Source organism: Neltuma alba, unplaced genomic scaffold (assembly GCF_004799145.2).
Source record: "Neltuma alba isolate B1F8T4 unplaced genomic scaffold, ASM479914v2 tig00010875_pilon, whole genome shotgun sequence".
NCBI lineage: Eukaryota > Viridiplantae > Streptophyta > Magnoliopsida > Fabales > Fabaceae > Neltuma > Neltuma alba.
The window spans coordinates 1,294,992-1,318,214 of NW_021635666.1; the positions used below are offsets into that span (position 1 = coordinate 1,294,992).

A 23,223-nucleotide genomic window follows, 5' to 3' on the forward strand; every position below is an offset into this window, starting at 1 on the left:
CCTACAATATAATAAACGAAAGATAAAATTCATTTATTCAAACGATATAAATATTAATGAAGATTTCATATCATATGTAATCTTTGAATCCAAATCCACTCTTCTATCTTTCTTATTTTCATTGACTAGACTTGTGAGTTAAGTTCTTTTCATTTGAGAGGCTATTCTCACAAGCTCATCACATGAGTGATGTGAATCGATCAAAAACCATAGAACACTCGATGGACCATGAATCCCCACTCGAAGAATTAGTGAGGTGTCAAAGTCCTTTGAAAAACTAGTAGGATAATAATAGTGGTCAACTATAAAATTTCATATGGAGGCTAGTACCACGTGGTAAGTAAATAGATCTTAATAACTCCAATAATCTCTTTCACATCCCATCTCAAAGGCACATGATTCAAAACCTTCAAGTGGATATATGTTACATCCCACTAATTTTAATTTTGGAAATGCGAGTAATAAATTAGATAGAGGGTCAAGTATTGATGTGGACTCAGGGCGGGAAAAACTTTTGGATTGAGATTTGACCCCTAACTAGAATGCCATTTTTGAAATTATTAGTTTAGGAAAAATAAAATAGGAAAGTCAGTTAAAAATTTCAGAAAATTATAGAAAAATAAAATAGAGTGTCTAGAACTATGCTTGAAACCCCAAGGTGAAGACAGCGTGAAAATGATTTATTACAAAAAATTTTATAAGTTAAAGTTTTCCGGTTAAACAGTGAAAAATTGGTAAGAATTAATTATTTAAAATATATAAAAGCCTCAATAATTGTGAAAAAAATATGAGAAAATTATTTGAAGGTTTATTAGCCTTTGAAAGTGAAAGAATTAATTTTAGAATAATTATTACTGAAATCTTAATAGTAAAACCCGATTTCGAAAAAAATTCAACACAGCCACACAGGTAGTTTGAGAGTGAAATAAATTCTAGAAAAATTCATGGGACTTTCCTACATTAAAAGAAACTTTTTGATGTGAAGGAATAAATTTTTGGCAGTCCAGAACTATTATTGAAAATTAAATAGAAATTTTAACTGACACGGCAAAATTGTACGAGAAAATGTCATGGGATCTGAGAGGCTACATCCCTTTTCCTTTCTTCAGCCATTTCAAGCGTGAAATTGGGCTAGAGAAGCCTGAAAATTTCATGACTTATCCAGCCCAAAAGATTAAAGAATAAAATAATCAATTTAATTACATGATTAGCTAAAAATCTTGAGTATTAAAGACACATGGCACACTTAAAATTTCTACAACATTTGGGGGAGAACACATGCACATTAGGCATTAGATTTTTAAGGGACACTTAGAGGGAGGAGAGGCCAAATTGTTGCTCTATAAATAACCCCCCAAGCCTTTATATTTCGATTACTTTGGCCGTTGAAGAGGGGAGTTTTTGCTACTAGAAAACTGGAGTAAAGAGTGAAAGAACATGTTGAAAAGAGCAAAGAATTATCAAACAAGGATCAAGGGTCAATCAAGGTATGTAAAAGCTTCCATTTGGCTATGGTTTTAGTGTGTTTCAAGTGGAGTTTGGTGGCAAAAACCTTAGAAAATTTGGCTGTCCAGATTTTGAAATCATTGAAGAATGATTATGAAAGGATAGAGACCATGATTAAAGGCTTGAGCTAGCTTGTTTGGTTGTTGTTTTGATTGCTTTTAGAAAAAACTCCAAATTTCCTAACTCTTGTAACCTCTTGGCCAAAGCTAAGTTCGGGGGATTGGAGGTTGTTTTAGATTAATCTGATGATTCTAATGAGTTTAGAATGTGATTTTGTGTCAAAAAACACTAAGAGGAAGTATTTGAGAGCATTAGAATTAAAAATGAAAATTTGAACCATAATATGTATGCCTCTCAACCAAGAGCAGTTTAAATAGAGAGGAATTTGATTTTGATAAAACTAAGTTGATATTTGAATTCTACATAAAAATTTGTGTAGGAATGGCCATAAAAACTTGTCAAAACAAAGGTGGAATATTGATGTCAAAAATCAAAGAAAAAAAGGGGCTATGAAATTGTCTTGATGGTTAATGGTGCTTTACGTGACATTAATGGTAATGTGGAATATGTTGGTACATGAATTGACAGGCATTGTTCAAACATACAAAGGGAAGCAAGAAGAAGGGAAGAAGGCCGAAAACTTTGATCATTGAAGAGGTAGCAATAGACTTGCAATTTGAATGCTAACTTGCTTTGCTTATTTTGCTATGCACAATTTGATTTTTTTTATGTCATGATGTGGTAGAGCCAGATGAATGATGATATGTTAACTCTATGCATAATGTGCCTAGGCTATATGCAATGTTGAGTGGTATGATCGTATGTTTATTTGCTCCCTTCCCATAGCATAAAAACGTGTTAGTATGCATGATAATTTATTGGTGACATAATATAACATCCTGCAAATTTTAACCCTGAAGATAAGGGAAATAAAAGAGACCAAGGGCTAGTTAGTATAGAAGGGACATAGATCTCATAAGTTTTGAATTAAAACCTGGGCAGTATTCGTACTGATATTTTTGAAATGTTAGATAAAGAAAGAACTGAGTGGGAAACTATGTTAGAAATTCCCAAAATTTCTCAGAAAATCATGTAAAATAGAATTGAGAATCAAGGAACAATGTTTGAAACCCCAGAGGGATTATTGAAAGGAAAATCAATTAATATAGAATTTTCTATATTTTCAGGGATTTTTGGTTGCACTAAGTAAGGGTAAACAAAGCTAATTATTTAAAATATCTAGAGGGCTCAATAATTTTGGGAAAATGTGGGAATATTTCTCAAGGATTATCATAATTTATAAAATTACTTCTAACCTTACAAGATAAGGAGATTAGCTTTAATAATATTTAAAACAAAATTATTGTTGGTAGAATACCAATTTCGCTGGTAATGAAATTTAGAGGATTATAGAGTAAATTAAATTATGAGAAAAATCATAAAACTTTCCTACACTGAGAAAAGGGAAATGGTGCATTACAGTGAATGAGACAAGATATAGGAAAAATTTATCTGGCACTGCATCGGTATTTAGTGCAATATTAGGATACATGGGGAAGTGTACCTTTTTGCAAATTCTTCCAGCCCAAAAAGCCCATATATCACACCTAAAATGGCCCATTTAGTGGGAAAATATTTAAATAAAAAATGAAAAGAAAACAAAAATTCTAGGAGGTAATTAAGAGGAATTAATCATGGTGATTAAGGAAGTTAACCAAGATTAGGCTAATTAATCTTGGCATGACATAAGCATGCGGCATCATCACCATGACATCATATGGACAAGTGGCAGAACCATGTTCTTGAAGCATAAGATTTGTCCATTATTTTCATTTTATTTTTTTACTATTTTTAGAAGAAAAATGGAGGGATAGGATTTGCCCACATACCCCTTGTAATTTTATTGAAATTCAAGAGCCAAAAGTTAATCAAATTGCTATAAATACCCCTTTCCATACTCAGATTTCCGACCAAAGAGATTCATAAGGGAGACCGTTTTGCTCTTGAAATTTAAGAGAGAAAACAAGAAACCCTAAGGAGTTAAAGTCCATACAAGCTCAAGCAATCATTAAGGTAAGCTTCCGTGCCTCTTGTGAATTTATGTAAGGTTGTTTTTATGATGAATTGATGTTGATTTGGTGGCCATTTCTTTAAGGGGAAATGCTGCCAAATTTTTGAAAAAATGGAAGGAAAATAGCCTTCAAAGGAACCTTACATACCCTAATTGTGATTAGAAAAACTGTTTACATACCCTCTCAACTTGCCACTCAACAACCTCAATCAACTAGATCATGTAGATAAAAAGCTGTTTACAAGACAAGAATAGAAAATGGCATGGGAATACGAGTTGATTTGGAAACTGGAAGAACAATTTATAATGTATACCTTCACTCCTTATAATTTTCATAAATTGTTTTGTTATCTAACTTTTATGTTTTAATTAAGCTTTTTAATTAAGTGTCATTGACATTATGATTTATAGCTTGGATTATCTGATGAGGTTGTCATTACTGAGGGCATAGTAGAGGAGTATATCTAGTAACATGTTGATATGGAGACCAGATTTCCTATCCCTAACTAGAGGTAAACAAGTAGAGCTAGCCTCTCACAACCTTCACCTCATGATGTCTCGAAAAATCCAATATCAAGGTAATGGAGCAACAGTTTTAATGCCTTTTGATCTGCCATATTCTCCTCAAGGGCTGATGTGCAATGGATAACGTATAATGACAACTTCAAAGCTTCTTGCTGAAAGAAACAAGTCTTTTCTAGCTTTAACTAGCCAAAAGAAAGCCAATGCAAGAAGAGAAAGACTCTATAATGCAGCTTCAGGACTTAGGCAGTTACACTCTAGGATGGTTGTCATATTTTGCATCTTTTATACTTAGGAACCTTGTGATATTTTGTAATGATGCTTGTTATATTTTGCATATTTTGGACCTAAGTACTTGAATATGTGACTATTCATCACTTTTAGGTTGACCAAAGTGATATTTTGGAACCTTGCTTTATGCATATGTGATGTTCATATGTGATGTACTTTATGAATCTTTCTAAACTTATCAAATATAGTACTATCTTTTCTCACCAACCATGTCCTCTTTTTTATTTTCACTTTCTTTTCTTTTACACAATTATATCAGTAGTCACCCTCATGTTTGAAGTTTCTTTGTCTTTGAATACATTCTTCTTTATACATTGTGCAGAATCCAACACTTTCTTTTGCACAAAATTCAAACTTTTGCAGACAGAACAGAATTATGATAACATTTTATCTTCCAAGTAGAGTAACATAAATTCTAACATACTAAAGGTATAACAATCATAAATCCTACATGCCGATATTCCTATTTCAGTTAAGGTCAACAAAGTCTACAAATTTCCAAAAAAATACATATCATTTTACTTTCAATACCAAAATTGTAATTTCTACTTCTAATATAATCTAACTACACATATGATTCACAAAAAAAAAAAAGCCAAGTTGCCACCAATGGACTAATCGCCATCCTCGTTCTGCATTCCATCTTCCTCATCTCATGTTATATCATAGCTATCTGTGCTTCAAGCTCATCATCTCATCTTCTTTATCTTGCATTGTCAGCATACAACCTTTCTAAATGCATAAGAATCTCATCGATAACCTCAGTTGACCTCTGTCCTATTTTCTCATCACGCTAATGAAAATATCCACACCCCTACCCTATACATGTGATAACCCCTCTCTGTGTTAGAAACACATTTATTCATATAATGATGATGATGATGATGACGACGACGACGACGACGACTTAACAATAAGCCTGCTGATAATTTTCGCATCCATAGAATCTTCTTATTGGGTTTATCTCCATCCATGACGTTCAAAGTGGGGCTACTATGCCTCAATAACAATACCTCACTAGTCTGTTATTTTGAGCCATCTAAGGTCATTCTCCTAAAATTCCCACTCTTTGTTTGCCTAACCTCACCAATGAACCTGTTGAGTCCCCCATTGCAACCCTCAACCCCACTTAATGCCTTTGTTCAATATCACATCGAGAAAATCCATAATTAAGAGTAAAGAAATCCCCAAACATCTAAGGGCCAAAACAATGGAAGGAATATGGAAATTTGGGAAAAATATGTTAGAAATTCTCAAAATTTAGCAAATAATTATAGAAGGTAGAGAAAAGGCCCCTGGATAATATTCTAAGCTTAAAAAGTTGAAATTATGATGGAAAGCAATAATTATTGAATATTTAGTAATTATTGAATATTGACTAATTAGGAAAATTGGTCAAAAATAATTAGGGAAAATATTTTCAAGCCTCAAAAAATTAAGAAAAAAATAAGAATAATGTGTCTTGAGAATTATATGATAGGGTATAAGTAGTTTTATACCCAAATTACCCCTAGAAAAATTACAAAGGAAATTAAAGGGGAATTAGGCCAATATTCCATTTTATTTGGGAAAATTCCAAATAAATGTGTGAAAGGAGAATAAAATTCCAAAAAAATTTATATGATATCCCAAAGAATTATAAGAGATTATGGGATTAAAAAGAGCCCCATAAATATTTAAGATATTCCCTAATTCTTATGACAAATAGAAAAACCTTTATGACAAGGAAAATGGGATTTTAGAAAAGAAGGACATTTTGAGAAGAAAAAAAATGAGAAGAATGAATTATGGATGTGACAAAAAATAATTATAAAAGCTAAAATATTGTAATTATAGAAAAAAATTAAACCCGGAGTAAAAGTGCACTGATAAAGAGTCTTGCATTTTAAATGGCTCACAAGTTGCCACTTGTCAAGCCACCAATGGAGTGGATTTAAAATTGCCAAGTGTCAAGCCTCAAGTGGAAAGGATCTTGACTTTGAAAATTAATTTCATTTTGGATTTACTTAATTAAGAGAGACGTTACAAGATGGATTAGTGTAATAACACCTAGCATATCATTAATGTTGGTGGTTGGGATATTTTGGCATTAAATAGAACATTTCCCTCCCATTTCAAGACCACTCTTTTCGGCCAAAGAAGGGGACCTCTTGCAAGTTGGATTCTTGAAGTGTGATCAAGGGGAAAACAAGCTACTTTGATCTACCAAGCTAAGATTCAAAGTTAGTAAGTTGTTTCATTATAGTTCTTGCTTGTTTTCCTTGAGTTTGATGGTTGAAAATTCTGTTTATCCCTCTTGTGTATGCTGGCCAAAATGTATAATGGTTAAGGGAAGGAAGGGAAGGAAGTTTTGTTGCAAAACCTAGTAAGAACACTTTAAATCAAGGTTGTTTCAAGTAGTTTTAAGTTGTTGTTTGGAAGACTTCACGATTGGTTCATAGGGGGGACTGTTCGGCCACTTTGAATACTATAACCTAGGATGAGTTTTTCAAATTCTTGATACTTCCATTGTGTTTAAAATAGAAAATGGTGTAGGGTAAACCTAAAGAACAAGCATTAGAAGCATTAGAATTAAAGTTGCAATTTTTGAAAACTAAGACCCTTAGGTTCAGCCAACTTCAATTTGTGGGGAAGGAAATTTTTTTTTATTTTTATGAATCCAAGTTCATATTTGGATTCTACATGAAAAACTGTGTAGGATTGACCTAAGAAAGAAATTTTTAAGGTTAAAGAAAATAAAGCTCCAAAATTCAAATATTAAGGGTTAAGGGTTACTTTAGTTTTGCCATTGATTTTTGTATGGTTTTGATTGTAATGTTGCTGCCCCTTTTTGTGTAATGCGATGTTTAGGATTTGATATTTGTGGAGGAAGAGAAGAAGAGCTGAGAAACAAAGAGCTAATGGAGCAAGGTAGTAAGATTTAATTAACTACTAATGTTGACATTGTATTGTTTATGATGGGATAGATGCTTGCTATTATATGGATCAACTATGATGATTGTGATATGGCTGCTTCCTGCATTTTATTGCCTTGGCTTTTGCATGTCTGAGATTGCCTAATTATGATAGAATTAGTTCTCCAATGGTAGCTAATATTGATATGCATAATGATGATGCTTGCTTGATGTTATAGTTATTATTCTTGCTACCAGGATTTCTTTGAAATCTTTTTCCTTCCAAATGTAATCTAACATTCTAGGTTATGTATAAGTATACTTACTTGGTTGTTGTAACCCTAAGTATACTGTAACTTGGAGCTACGTTTTGAATATGTTACTGAATGAATTTAATCACGAAATTTGGCACTCCTATAGTTCACATCCTGACTTTCAATTTGATAGGTAGCACTTTAAAATTAGACATCGGTACAATTTATGACGATTTTTCAAAATTAAAGATTGAAATTTGGAAAAAGAGTTTTTATCAAAGTAACAATGGCAAATTTCCAAAAATTCTGGCACTGACTCAAAATGAATTGTTTCACAAGATTATTTTTTCTTGAAAGAGCATTCAAATAGCTTTCCATAGAATTTTGAACCATTCCATTTTGATTTTTCTAAAATAAGTTACGAATTTTCAAAACTGGACTGAAAAACTGGATTTTTATTAAATGAACAGTGATTTTATGAAAATCAGCATCCAGAATGAATATTTGAGTTTAATGCTATCCAAAATGGTCAAAAGTAATTCTAATTGGACCCTAAGGTATCCTAGGAGTAAGGTGTAATATTCAACCATCCCTAAACTCCACTCAATAACTCTGTTATGCTCCAGTGCAACCCCTTAAATGTCCTTACCATTACACATTGGTGGTGGGGTGGAAGCTGGGTGGGTGACTGAACACTTACTCTAGTGTGGACAATAACCTTCAATCCTATGTGTCAAAAAATCCTACGTGCATGACATCCGTTTGGGTTCCATCAGATTTGGTGGACATTGCTATGTTTTTCACACTTCTGGGGTGACATTGCTATGTTTTTCACACTTCTAGGGTGACATTGCTCTAAAAAAATACTTCCGGATATTGATAGCTCCTTTGTAAAAACTTTCAGGGCAATATGTTGTTTAACCCTTAAAACACTCAAGGATCAATATGTAATTTTGCCTTAAAAGTTTTTCATTTAGGAGCACTGGGCTTCTAAAAATTGTTTTTTGAGTAGAAATTTGCCCCAAAGCTTTAAAATTATGGCAATATTGCCCCTTATCATTAAAAATGTTATGGTCAATATCTCTATTATTTTAATGGTCAATGTTAGTTTTTTTAATGGTAATGGGTAATATTGTTATGATTTTAAACTTTTGGAGTAAATTTGCATGAAAAAACTTTTAGGTACCTAGTGATCATGAGTGAAAACTTTCAGAGCAAATTTACACTCTAATCCAAAAATTAACATTAATAATTAAAAAACTAACATTGGCCGTTAACATTGTTCGCAAGAAGAGCTAGCTAACTATAGTGCCAACAATAGCTAAACCAAGGACGTCAATTAACGTGGCTGAGCTCAAAACTTGGAGACCAGTTAAATTATCAATAATTTGAAGTTCCACCTTCCAGGGTCCTTGAAGCATCATTTGAATTTTCACTACCAGCATCCATTTCTCATGCATCTCAGTAACCACACTTGCAATTAATTGAATAGATCCTAAGCCATTTTGAGCCCTATTAAACATCTCCCTAATTTTGCAGCAAGGCTGTTAATTTTTTCTATTTTCAGTTGGAAGCCTTCCAGAAGACACTGATTTGTGTCCTTTATTACACCTCCAGAGACGACCACATGATTCTGGTTAGAAAAGGCGCTTCATGAGTTCATGTGAGTTTGTTGAAGCTACTCTCTGAGATTAGTTCCTCCGAGTTTCGAAGAGGTAGTTTTATTGTTACGTGTAAATTAGTTAGTGGATTTATATAATAAGGATCAGAGGGAGTAATTAGTTTCTTGAGTCCACAAAAATTGTTATGTCAAATTATTAATTAATCAGGGTCATATCTTCACTTATATGTTTGGTACAAATAAAATAATATTATTCTCCTAATATCTCAATAACTTCACAAGTTTTAGAATTTAAAACAAATATTTCAACCATGATAATGAATTGTTTTATCATTAATTATAAGTTGATTAAATAAAATTTAAAATATTTCAAAAAACTAAAAAACAATTCTAGATAAATTGCTGTTTAAGGGTGAGTATTACTTGACTGTATGTGATATACTTTACAAAATACAATTAAATTGTGGTAAAAAGTGCTATATATTAAATTTGAATTTCAGAGTGATAAAATAATAAATGTTATTTGAGTATAGGAAATAATATATTCCAAAAGCAGATGATACAATCTCACTAATAAATTCAATTGAATTAATTTTGACAGTGAATAATTTTTGGAAAATGATCAAAATGATACCGTTGAAAATTCAAAAGTATCATTCATCAATCCTTATAGTTTCATCACCCAATAAATTAAATTAAATGATTAACTAAAACTGAATGATTTTTGGGAAACATCAAAATGGTTCAGTTGAAAAATGCAAAAGTACCATTCCATCCTTTGCATCACCCATTAAATGTAATCAAATGATTTATTAACAATGAATTGATTTTTGGGAAAAAAATTGAAAATGATAGTTGAAAATGCAAAAGTATCATTAATTGATTACCCAATAAATTTAAACAAATAATATAAACTAGTAATAATATAATAATCCCAATAATTGAAAGAGGATTGAAGTTGGTGATATTGTGTCAAAATATGTGTGTGACTAGTGACTACCTTAATAAGTTATCAACCCTATACTATGAATCATCATTATTCGGCTATTTTTATTTTACTTTCAATCATATGAATAAACTATAATTTAATTAAAAAAAAAAACCAACAGCCCAAAAGCACTTGCGCGAAAGCCAGTGCTCGTTAGACAAATCTTTTCTTGCAGATATGAAATACATGTACTCTGATTTAAGTATAACCCACAAAGCCTACAGTCCTATTTTTGTGGGAAGAAATCTTTTTAATATGAACAATTTACCATAACAATATACTTCTATTGGAAACAAGAGAATAAGAAAAATGCAGTTAATTAAATTGAAGCCACATTTTTTTATAGCTAATAACATAGCTATATACATAAATAAGTTTGATATGTGTGGATGGAGATCATAAAGTTATGATACTGTAAGATTAGACCTTAGGGAAAATGAGAGAGGAATGAGTTAAAGATGAAGTGGAAGAAGAGGCAGGAATTAAAGGATGTGGAGAAGAGGGAGGGTTGACTTTGACAGATAGTCATTCGGACTTAAAATACTTGGATAGATTGATTACAACAAAATAAGTAAATAACAATATTTAGTATAGATGCTATTTTTATGTGATCGGGTCAACCAGCATTGAATCCACGCTTCTTAGGGGTCCAAAGTCAAGATTACTAACTGTTATGAGCCCCACTCCCTTCAAAGTCGTTAATTATTTATTGGACTGGGTCAATCTCCTCCTCCTTCTTTTTGATTTAATTTACGAAAAATAAATCCTTTAGCCGCCTAATTTTTGAATTTATTATAATTCAGTCCTTCAATAATGATTCGATATGACTCAAATCCTTAATTTCGACTCGCTTATAACTCTTTCTCGCATCTTATGGAGTGGGGATAGAGACAGTGGAATTTGGCCAGAGACAGTGACCCGTGAGGAGGTAAGGCTGCAGACATGGAGATGAGTTGGAATACCTTTTGCCATATGGGAGCTGAGTTTGAATCAATTTTTGCCACATAAGATGACTTAGAACTGAATTATAAAAAGTAAAAAGATGAGGGTTGAGATATAAGCGGGTTAAAAGTTTTGGGACTGTGTTGTATCAAGTCATAATTGAGGGACTAAGTTATAAGTGAATTAAGAATTGGAGAACTTAAAGATTAATTTTCCCTTTAATTTTAGTATTTAACACTAATCTATACCTTTTAATTTATTATTCAATTGCATTAAAACTTCTCTAGACTTTAAATTATATATAAATAGCTGTCTTAGTATTTAAAACTTAACATAATAAATCACCCTAAGCCGCTTTTAAATTTTACACATAACACCCAACCGTTGGTTATACTATCCCCGGTTCTTAATATAAGAGCTGAATAATTAATTTGGAAAGATTCAAAAAATAGCTAAGTTAGCTATTTATAACAAATATGTGTTGACTTTCTTAAATTATTCTTATTCAATCATGTACATTAGAACTGTGCTTGAGTGGAAATAATTTAAATTATGTAATCTATAACATGTGTAATGAATTGATTTACTAAAAAATGTTTTTATATATTGTTTGAAGGAAAAATTGTAAAAAAAGACCGTGGAATTAGAAAAATTGCATATTGGGACCTATGACAACATTAGTATGGGTTTTGATCACAATTTTTGTGAATCGGTCTTTGTGTGTAAGTTTTCTAATTTCACAGTCTGTTTTTGCGATTTTCCCTTGTTTAAAATCTCTCCAATTTAAATTATTATTTTGACCAAACTTTCAATGGAAAGCTGACTAGGTATTGAAATTGAAATGGAACTTTTGAAAAAAATAAAAAAGGACGAGAGAGAGCTATATGGGGATGGTTTGATAGTTCAACGCAAAACACAAACAAACAAGATGATCATCACTTGCCAGCGTGTTGGGAATACTTGATGAGTCTTGCTCCTCCATTTTTAATGCCGAGTCAATTGCATCACTTTTCAAGACTTCACTTCTCTCTCTAGTCTACGTCCACCTGTTTCCCTTCTTCTCTCTCTCTTCCTCTCTCTTCTATATACAAACTTATGGCCAGAGGGGGTTGGACTCTTCCTTGATTCAGATCCATCTTTGAGCAGCTTCTTCTTCCTCTCCAATCCCCTTGTTCCCAACTCTTTACCTCTTGAAGACTTCGCCCTTCAAACCCTTCCCTGTGATGGACTTCTTCTCTGACAACAATCTCAAGCCTTCCTCTTCCTCGTCCAACCATGATTCCTCTACTCCTCCTCATCCTCTTGAATTATTCAGAGTAAACGTGAGTTCTTCCTTCATTCTCACCTCATCTTCATGTTTGTGTGTGTGTGTGGGTATATATATCTATATGTTTCGTATTCACTCTATGCTTTTGTTTCTTGTTCCGTCATTTAGACTGGTCTCAATCTCTTGACTACAAACGGTGACCAATCCGTAGTGAACAATGCGTTTGACATATGTTCTAATTTTAAAGAGAAAAAAGCCAAGATCGGCGAGGTGAGATTTCTAGATATAACCATGAACTGAATGACCATTTTGTGTTGGGTGGTTCTTTTTTGTTTTGTTTTGGGATTAAATCATTCATTTACGTTATGTCTCTGGGGCTGTCATTTACACAGTTGCTGACTGAGATTGCTGTTCTTCGAGCTGAGTTAGAGCAGATAATGGGAGAAAATCATAAGCTGAAGGACACGTTAAATAAGGTTAACACTAATTATAATGCCTTAAAGATGCATTTGGACTTTATCGAGTCTAGCAAGGGCAGTAAGGAGGACGCCGAAGAGAATCCTGAAAACGAAAGTCCAAAAGACAAGAAACAGACTGAGAGTAACAAAGAAACCTTAGTTCCTAGGCAATTTATAGAACTTGGATTAGCTTCGATCAATGGTGTTGGGACTAATAGCGATGAGCCTTCGCTTTCATCGTCTGTAAGGAGAAGTAGTGACAGATCAAGATCACCCCTGTCAGTGGAATGTAGCGCCAGAATTATTGGTTCTGATGATAAGAAGGAATTCAACAGAGAATTTGAAAGTAGTGAAGAAGAAACTGATGGGAATATTAATCAAAAGTATAGTCCTCCCACAAATGTTGATGATCAGCTGGAAGCCATTATGAGGAAGGCAAGAGTCGCAGTTAGAGTTCAATCAGAAGCACCTATGGTGTGTCAAGTATAGCATCATGTCTGGATTATTTTACTATGAACTTGCTAATTGTCTTTAATTATTTGTGAATTTAGTAAGCTGATTAAATAATGTGATAATCAGATTACTGATGGCTGTCAATGGAGAAAATATGGGCAGAAGATGGCCAAAGGAAATCCATGCCCAAGAGCTTATTATCGCTGCACCATGGCTGCAGGTTGTCCAGTAAAGAAACAGGTATTTATTCATATCCTTCATTATGCTATTTCAAGTTCTCGATCAACTCATCAGTTTTTAAAAATCCAGGGACGAATTCAAAAATGAATTAATAACGGGTCTAAAATTTAAAATAAACTAAATGGGAGCAAATTTATTTCAGCATTTTTCTAAATAAATAAAATAAAATCATATATAACAAAACAAGGGTATATGATTATTAAAAAGTTTCCAATCAAATTAAAACAAGTGGATCTTTTCCTCCTACAATTACTCGACTCATAACTGATTCTTGTTATTGATTCTTCATGCTTATAAGAAATTTGTTGCATATTATCTTAAAAACTGATAGTCTTCAATGTATGAGTCTCTCAGTTATGACTATGCATTTTATAATTTACTTCTTGAAACTCTTATTTGATTCGAACTCATATTTTCCTTGTAAAACAAGACAGAACCCTATTTTATTAACCTGAATTCGTCACTTACACTAGAAAGGTCTAACTGTAATAAATAAAAACAAAACATATATTTTTAATATATTTTTGTCCAAAAATGTAAACGAATACGATGGACCAAATTATAGGTGCAAAGGTGTGCAGAGGATCGAACAATCTTGGTAACAACATATGAAGGAAGTCATAACCACGCATTGCCTCCGGCAGCAATGGCGATGGCACAAACAACAGCAGCAGCAATAAGGACATCACTTTCAGGATCAATGTCAAGCAATGATAGTCTAAGGAATGCAAGCTTCTTGGCAAGGACGACATTGTTGCCTTGTTCTTCAAGTAACATGGCAACTCTCTCAGCCTCAGCTCCATTTCCAACTATTACATTGGACTTAACTATTCCTCCAACTACACAACCTTCTACCCAATTTCAAATGCCTTTCTCAAATAATACGCCTCTTGATTTTACTCAGGTTTTGGCTCAAGCATTTCGTAGCAGCAATCAATCAAACTTTTCAGGGCTTCAAATAAATAACAAAGACCCTTTACAATTGAGTGCTGCTATAGCAGCTGACCCTAACTTCACAACAGCTTTAACAGCGGCTATTACTTCTATTATGGGTTCTGCTTTGCCAAATAATAATTGCAACACAACACAGCAAATTGATGAAGAAATTTCCTTTTCCAGTTAGTTTAGTGACGAATTTCTGATGTTTTAATAAATTAGTGATGGTCTTTTTTGCGGTGTAATTTGCAAATTTCATTGCTAATTCCATTGCTGATTCCCTTTTTTTTTTTTGTAGTGAATATTTACAGTGACAATAGTTGGCAATGTTAGGAGTGGTAATAACAATGATTTAAATTTTTCAAGGAGGTGACTGGATTAGATTAATTTAATTTCTTTTTCTCGAGTCAAGGTCAAAAGCTTGAGTTGATTCTTTTCTATTACTACTAAAAAACTTGAGTTGATTCTTGTCTATCATCATCATCATCTTGAGTTGATTCTTGTCTATCATCATCATCATCATCCTTATTTTGACATTATCGACCTATATTCAATTTTTCGTTATTTTTAGTGTGATAAAAAATGTAATTAGGACTAGCAGATCATTGTTTGATCCTGCATTTTTTTTTAATGTAGTATATGAAAATTGGTGGAAGATTGTTGGCATGTTGTGCAAGATGTTTCGAAAACAAGAAAGAGGGTAGAATAAAAAAAGAAAAGAAAAATGATAAAGTAAGGGAAAAAGTAACTACAATAATGGGAATTAAACGACAATAAAAAAAGGGACAGAAAAAGGGTCAAAGAAATCGCCTAAGGAGAGTGGTTGAAGAGCATGTCACTCTATAAATGCCCCTAATATATAAATCAGGGTTGTCTTTAATTTGCTCTTTCTAACCCATGTGACACGTCAATCAAGTTAATTACTTTTTTTTAATGCTAACAATCGAGTTAATTACTGAACTCCCCATTCCATTTACTTCTCATATGAAATAAAACTATATTAACACACTGATTTTGGTTGAATTATTTATCATAAAATAGGCATATAAGAGACAAGAATAAGGAATAATCCTAATGAAAAAATCCAATATCGATTACTCCTCCTGATCCCTAGGAATGACAATTAATTTATAAATCTTTTTTTTGTTATAAAAATAAGAGAGTTAGAGAGTAGAAAGAGGATAGCAAGACAAGAATTGGGAGAGAAAAAAAGGAGTATTTCTCATATACATATATGGGTACAAATGCCTTGTATGTGGCTTCTATTTATAGGCCCCCAACCATAAAAGTCTAATCCAAGAGTTACAAAGAAATGAATAAGGGAATAATGACAATAAACATGAAAAACTCCTCTAAAGTTTTCATTGGGGGGTTATGGGTTTAAGACATTCAAAGATCAAGAATCCTATGAAGAATCCTAAGAGTTGGGGGTTATGGACATCCACATATATACAATATTTATAACACTCCCCCTTGGATGTCCATAACAAATATTGTGCCTCATTAAAACCTTACTAGGAAAAACCCAGTGGGACAAAAACCTAGTGAAGGAAAAAGAGTACACAATATATATTAAGGCTGCCTCATTAAAATCTCAACCAGGAAAACCCTGTGGGACAAAACCTTGGTTAAGGAAAAGAGTACAACATGATCTTTGCTCCCCCTGTCAACAGCATAACTCTATATCATTTTATCATAATAAAATATACTAGTTTCTCAAGTCGTCCAATGCTTTTTCAAGCATATCTTCTTTTTAGTCGAACTATGCATAGTATATCATCATCAGCTTATATTGAAATGTATTCCTCTAACATATCTTCTAGATATGTGGAATTATCAATATATTCTTCACTTGCACTAAGAAAACTGCAAAGAAAGGTTATTCTAAAAAAACACCATAATATATCTTGCATCAGCATGATTAATTTAATTTGAACAAAATGATATCATATAATAGTTTTATAGAACTATATATCCAATCTTAATTTCGTTATTTACATGCATACCTGCAGAAACTTATTTTACCAATAAAATTATAACACGTAATATTGACAATATATGTAAATATTATTATAGAATAAATATATGGGACTTCTAGTCTATTTAGTTGAATATATTTTGCAGACAAAATTATCATAACAAAATCAATCATTTTGCAATCATTGATGCATTCAATAACTTGATTTATGGGTCAAGTAAGATACAAATTATTTATTTTCTAATACATTTTTTAAGCCAGATATGTATACTCAGATTATCTTATTCAACATAATATTTTAAATATTGGATGATTTTCTTCTATATAAATGCTTCTGGCATTTTAAATCCCTCAAGAATTCTCATGTAAACCTCATTATTTAGTGAGCCACATGCATAGGCTATAACGATATCTAACAGACGCATATTTCGTTTTTGATATACTGCTAGACTAGTAATATATGCAAAAATTATTGCATCCACCATAAAATACTATGCCTAATCATAATCACTAGACCTTTGTGAAATTCTTTATTTTCACAAAAATATTCATATGTCACATAATAACTTTGTATTTGATGTGTTTGGACTGCAGGTCCATAATTTTCACATATTAAAATAATAATTATATTTCCATTGCATCTTTTCTCTTTTCCTTTTGCTTTTGGCCAAATTTCTATTTTCATATAAGATCCTCTTTAAAATCACGTGATATTATTATCAAAAACGTTGTCGACAACTTTATCTTTTTGGTTCCATTTTCCCCTTGTGACATAACTTATTGAGATCTCTTCATTACTTTTCAGGTACCTGAACCTCTTCTGGGGCTTTTTTTTTTTCAACTAGTTATGTCTCAGTACTCTTCTAGAGCACATGCCTCCTTAATATAACTTTTAAATTTCATGCTCCTTTTGTTCAATATAATTATATTGGAACCGATTAATCTCTCATGCTTCAGGCATGTCTCACTTTTATTTATACTAATTGGAGCATTTTCAGCTGGAATATGAGATTTAGTAATACTCACTTAGGTCAGTAATAGCATCTGGCACATATTTTGTAATATCTCATGGATGCATTCTTTGATGAACTTCTGGTTCATACTATCATATATCTGAGGATCTATACTTGATAATAATAATGCATTCTATATGTTATCTTTCCAGCTACTCAATTTCTCCCCCTCATGTTGGGAAAATTTTGTCGAATGACAATCAATTAATCATGCAGTATGAGTCTCCTCAATTCATTTGCTTCTTTTAGAAACATCCTTTTGTTTCTTTTAGATACAAACAAGAAGAAGGAGGTTCTTACCCAACATTCATTCCAATTTTTTATATCCATCTATATGTATATTGTGGTGGATCAATAGACATAAGCATTGCACATTCAAACTTTTAAGATGGAAAGTATTTGGCTCCTGACCAAAAGCCAATTTCATTGGGAGAATTTTATTGGCTTGATTTGCATAAATGTTGCAACATATCAAACTAAACAAGCCAACCCTGAGATGAAGATCTTGTTCTCAAAAGTATTGATCTAGCCATTCATGGAGGCTAATAATTTGCCAGATCGTTCTGTTAAGTAGACTTTTCAATTATTTTTCTAACAAATGCATGTTGATCACTGAAATTCTGGGATATAAATTCACAATCTTTTTCAATAGAAATTTTCTGGATCTCATAGTCTGGAACTTGTGCACTCAACATAATGATTACTCAAATAATTTTGCAAACTTCAGGTTGCAAATTAATAATAATACATGTAACCATCTTATAGATGCATCTATCAAATTTATTAAATACTTGTATGGTTTACATGCTATTGGTATGGGCCCATATATCTGAATTTGATATATTTCCAGAAATGTAGAGATCCATTTTACATCATAACTAGTGATATCAATGTAATCAATTTCTCATTGAGAATAAGCAGCATATGAATTCTTGGATCATATAATATGTTGGCTATTCATGAAGAATCTTCTGGTTCTTCAATGAATGTCGATACATAATCATCAATAATTTGTTACATCATATATATTATTTATGATAATCAGACAAGCCACCCCAACTATACATTAATTGGGCGAGTAAACTTCTGGTTTACTGTAACAAGTTTCAAGTAAAACTCTATCTAACATCAACTCACACTTGTATTTCAACAGTCTCCCCCTCAAGTGTGAGTCATAAAAACATGTTTTCCTTATTCATGTATTTCAAAAACAGTGACTAGCATATAATAGGCTAATAACCTCTATCACTTGGAAGTCCAAGTACTTCCTAGTTCATATATAATTATGGATTTTAATTCGATTAGGCTATTACTTTTCTGACTCTTTCGAAACCGAAGTTCTAATGTAGATCAATGGATCATATTTTTTTTACCATTAATTCTTTATCTGCCCATAAAGAAAATATGTATTAGTTCTTCAGGAACTATAAATATTTTTACACATAATTCTTCAGGAACTAAGTAATTTGAGAAGAATAAGGAGACAAATTCATCTTAATAATATCGTAATACATAATAATAAATAGTTATAAGTATCATAAGTTTAACTTGTAATATATATAGAATTTACACATACTGCAAAGATGATTTTGTCCAACCAATCGAAATTAATATCAACTATTTATAATAAATTTTCTCATAAAGTTAAATAAATTTCCATTTTCTCAATTCAAATGTGACATAAATATATGATTTTTTCTCTCAAATGTCACAGCAAAAACTAATTTAATTGTAGATATACAATTTTCTTTTATACTTTTTCAAAATGTATGAACTTAAAGAATTAAATAATGTTTGAATTAATCCAATAATCATAATTTTTTAAACTATAATTATCATTTGCACATGCTTAATTTATTCTCATAAACAAACTCATATAATTAAAAAGAACACAAATATAGAATATCTTTTAAAATAAACTTTCTGAGAATAAAGTGTAAAATTGAACTTATTGTCAAAACTTCTTAACATTAATATATATTATTTATTTAATTTGTAATACTCAAAATATATCTTTTGAAAAATTACTTACACATTGTATGAATACTTAACTTTTCTTTCTCAACTAATTTCTTGTTTAGTTAAACTCAAAACAATTTCAAATGCTCACAATAAAATTTATTGTCAATAAATCACAATAAATCATTCAAACTAAGATCATACAAATAGCATATAAATAAACAAAATATGAACAATATATCATCTCTTTAATTTGCGCACAAATAGCACAATAAAGTACCAATATCATAATATGACCATTTTTTTTTGGCTATTCTATTGATATGAAAATAAATTATATTCACAATTCATATTCATAAATATGCAAGTAAATTGGCACAATAAATTAACATTTCAAAGTGACCAATAACTACTTTAATGTTTATCAATATCTTAATATCAAATACTTATAATAATATATTTCTACCAATCAATCACAAGAAATTTAAAATAATATTATATAACCTTTTGGATATAGCCTTCTGGGCTAATGATTATATTTTTCAACTTTGACTAATTTGAACATATTTCTCTATAAGACATTACCTTGGGCATTATAACTACATTTTCATACTTTTCATAATATCTCTTGATCTTTTGATTTCATAACCAATTTTAACATTTACTTTCAATAGATTGGTACATATATTTGTCTATATGACTTCTGGTCATATTGATATTTACTCATAATTGTTTTTGACTATAGAGGTATCAATATCTCCTCAATTATGGTTTAATAGCTAAAACCAAATATTATTGCCCTTTAATTATTAATTCCAACGGTACAATGTGGGCATGCTCTTTATCACTCTCATAGACATGTTCCTTACTTTCAGTAGCACATAATCAATTTATTCAAATATTAGTCTTCAGGACTATAGTAAAAATCTTTCAAATAAAGCTCTTTTATGCCATTTGATGTTTGAACTATTAGCCTTCAGGGCTTTGATACTTGTCACAATGTAGCCTTCAGGGCTTCAATACTTGTCACCATGTAGCTTTCAGGGCTTTGATATTTGTCACTATAAATCATCAAAGTGCCATAGATTTTTCTTGTCATTCCATTTAAAAGCATCCATATTGTTCTTTCACAAAAGAACAATTGCAAAAGTGATATGACTTCTGGTCATCTAATCACATATGGCTTCTAGCCATTTAATAAAATGAAATTAAATAATATTGTAATGAAATAAATTAAATAAATTAAAATTCATAATCAAATATAAATAACATTATATAATCATATATATATATAATACTGCGATAGATATAAAATGACATAATATAAACCAAACAGATATATGTAAACCAACAATAGAACAAGAAGTATGGAAAAATAAATAAAATAAATAACACAATATCACAATGGGAGATAATAGAATTAAAATGTATAAAAAGAATAAAATAATAAATAACATAAAAGAACAACATAATAAATATAAAAATTAATTAATAAATAATTAAAAGAACAACATATATAATTAAAGAAAAAATAAGATAAATAGAAAGTGAAGTAAAGATTAGACGATGATAGTAGAAAGAATAATTGGGTAAGGAGAAGTTTAGTATAAAGTATTATCATATACTATAAGAATATATTAATTTACAAAATGCTCATACCTCAAATCTTCAGAGCAAACTTGTGCTGATAACGTGTTATAAAAATAAGAGAGTTAGAGAGTAGAAAGAGGATAGCAAGACAAGAATTGGGAGAGAAAATAAGGAGTATTTCTCATATACATATATGGGTACAAATGCCTTGTATGTGGCTTCTATTTATAGGCCCCCAACCATAAAAGTCTAATTCAAGAGTTACAAAGAAATGAAAAAGGGAATAATGACAATAAACATGAAAAACTCCTCTAAAGTTATTCATTTGGGGGTTATGGGTTTAAGACATTCAAAGATCAAGAATCCTATGAAGAATCCTAAGAGTTGGGGGTTATGGACATCCACATATATATAATATTTATAACAGTTTTAAATTACTAAAATTTTATAAGTTTATCAATGAGGTTTTGAAGGAATAGAATCCAACCAAGGAGCAATATCCATACTTTCCATCCTCTTATGATGATTTTGTAAGTTGATAGTTAATCAAATCTCATTTAATTAGCACAAATATTGTGTATCAGCTTTGATAAGTCTCATTCACTTCCCAAAAAAAAAAGTGTTTTTGTAGCGTTTCAAAATAACAACCAAATTATGCATTTGAAGCAGTTTTGCAATAATAGCTACTAATGTGCAATGATTTAACCACCAGGACATTGTTAGTGTTGGAATAACTGATCTCTTGTTTTGATGAGAAAAATTAGGAGAATTATTTATTTTGTAAGAAAATTAATTATTTAAAGCTTATATTAATTATGCTTTCTTAAATTATTTTTCAAATATTCATTAATCTTCAAGTTGTTTCAAAATGTCATTTAATTGATTCATATGGTTTAACACTTTCTAGGTGCGAGTATTTAACTCGTATGAAATCTTAAATGTTAACCAAGTCAAAAGCCTTACTTTGTCCGTGTGATATATGTATAAATATCTGAATATATTTGAAATATGTTCAAAGTCGTTTTATCCTATTGATATTTTCAGAGTTCATGCTATATATTTGAGTATTCAACCCAATATATTCAAGACAAAAATCACACAAGAAGTTCCCTGCAGTTGATCATCAGAACCCACGCTTCTTCAATCCATCTATATTAAGGAGGGAGTGAGTGGCCGATAGCATGAGAGGGGGAGAAAAAAGAGAGAGGGAAGAGAGAGAGTAAGGGTGTGTTTGGCTTAACAGAAGGGATGTGAGGGGAATGATTTTAATAGAGGGAAATGAGATGAAAAGAAGGGGAGGGATTTTAACATTACCGTGTTTGGATTAATACGAGGGGAGGGAGGGAAGGAATTTTGATGTTACCTTGTTTGGTTTAGGAAGGGAGGGGAGGCAAAATATCTTGTATGGACAACTTTGCCCTTATATTATTTAAGTTGATTTTTACAAACTTTATAGAGTAATTAATGAAATATAATTATAAATAATATTTAATATATGAGATCAACTTTTTATAATTAGCAAAATTAAATAAATATAATGATAATACATAATTAATAGCTACTATATATCTAATAACTATAATTGTATTTATATCCAAAATTTAGTCTAATGAAGTAAATATGTTTAATTTGAGTAAGTTTTTTCCAGCTTTTATTTTTCTCTATGTTGTCGATACGAGTAGTCAAATAACTTTTTCAAATACGATATAGATGATTTATTTGTATGTTTTTGTTTTGAATGCTTGATTTGCGTTAGGAAATTAAATAACAACTTTTTTTTTTATTTGGTAGCATATAAATGAGGAAAGAGAGGCATGATTGAATCCATAAATATACCAAATCACATACAATTCGGTAGTGAAGGGTAACATGGGATTATTAGAAAATAATATAGACAAATTAGTCAATACAAATCAAAATATTACCTTTTCCCTCCAAATTCTCCTAATTTTGGAGGGGAGGTTTATGAGGGGAGGAGAGAAAAAATGTTAAAAAAAATTTTCCTTAAAGTTTAAGATTTTTTTAGTGCTTTATAAATTGGGTCCGAGCAGTATCGTGAGTAAATCGAAGTCAGAAAATATGCAGAGAATGACAAGCCTCTCCTCTCCCCGGCGAAAAAGAAAACAATTTTACCTTTTCAATGGACAAACATATCTCTCTCTTTAATAAAATATTTCTTTGTTTTTTTTTTTCAAATTTCTGTTTACATTTAAACAGTCATAGGATCTGTTTACAGAGGG

General features: G+C 31.2%; 1 protein-coding gene across 1 annotated transcript; it reads left to right on the forward strand.

Annotated features, from left to right (window-relative positions):
• The first annotated feature begins 12,312 nt into the window (after window positions 1–12,312).
• Window positions 12,313–14,719, forward strand: LOC114759632 (probable WRKY transcription factor 31). The gene is made up of 5 exons (XM_028948837.1): window positions 12,313–12,411; window positions 12,525–12,626; window positions 12,749–13,288; window positions 13,394–13,507; window positions 14,073–14,719. The coding sequence occupies exons 1-5, from the start codon at window positions 12,313–12,315 to the stop codon at window positions 14,628–14,630; spliced, it is 1,413 nt and encodes a 470-aa protein (XP_028804670.1). The 3' UTR covers window positions 14,631–14,719.
• The last annotated feature ends 8,504 nt before the right edge of the window (window positions 14,720–23,223 follow it).

Bases quoted from the DNA above. Each gene is read 5' to 3' on its own strand.
- LOC114759632 (XM_028948837.1), top strand. From the start codon at position 12,313: ATGGACTTCTTCTCTGACAACAATCTCAAGCCTTCCTCTTCCTCGTCC. The intron at 12,627-12,748 runs GTGAGATTTCTA...TCATTTACACAG, and splicing joins AAAAAGCCAAGATCGGCGAG to TTGCTGACTGAGATTGCTGT. The intron at 13,508-14,072 runs GTATTTATTCAT...ACCAAATTATAG, and splicing joins GTTGTCCAGTAAAGAAACAG to GTGCAAAGGTGTGCAGAGGA.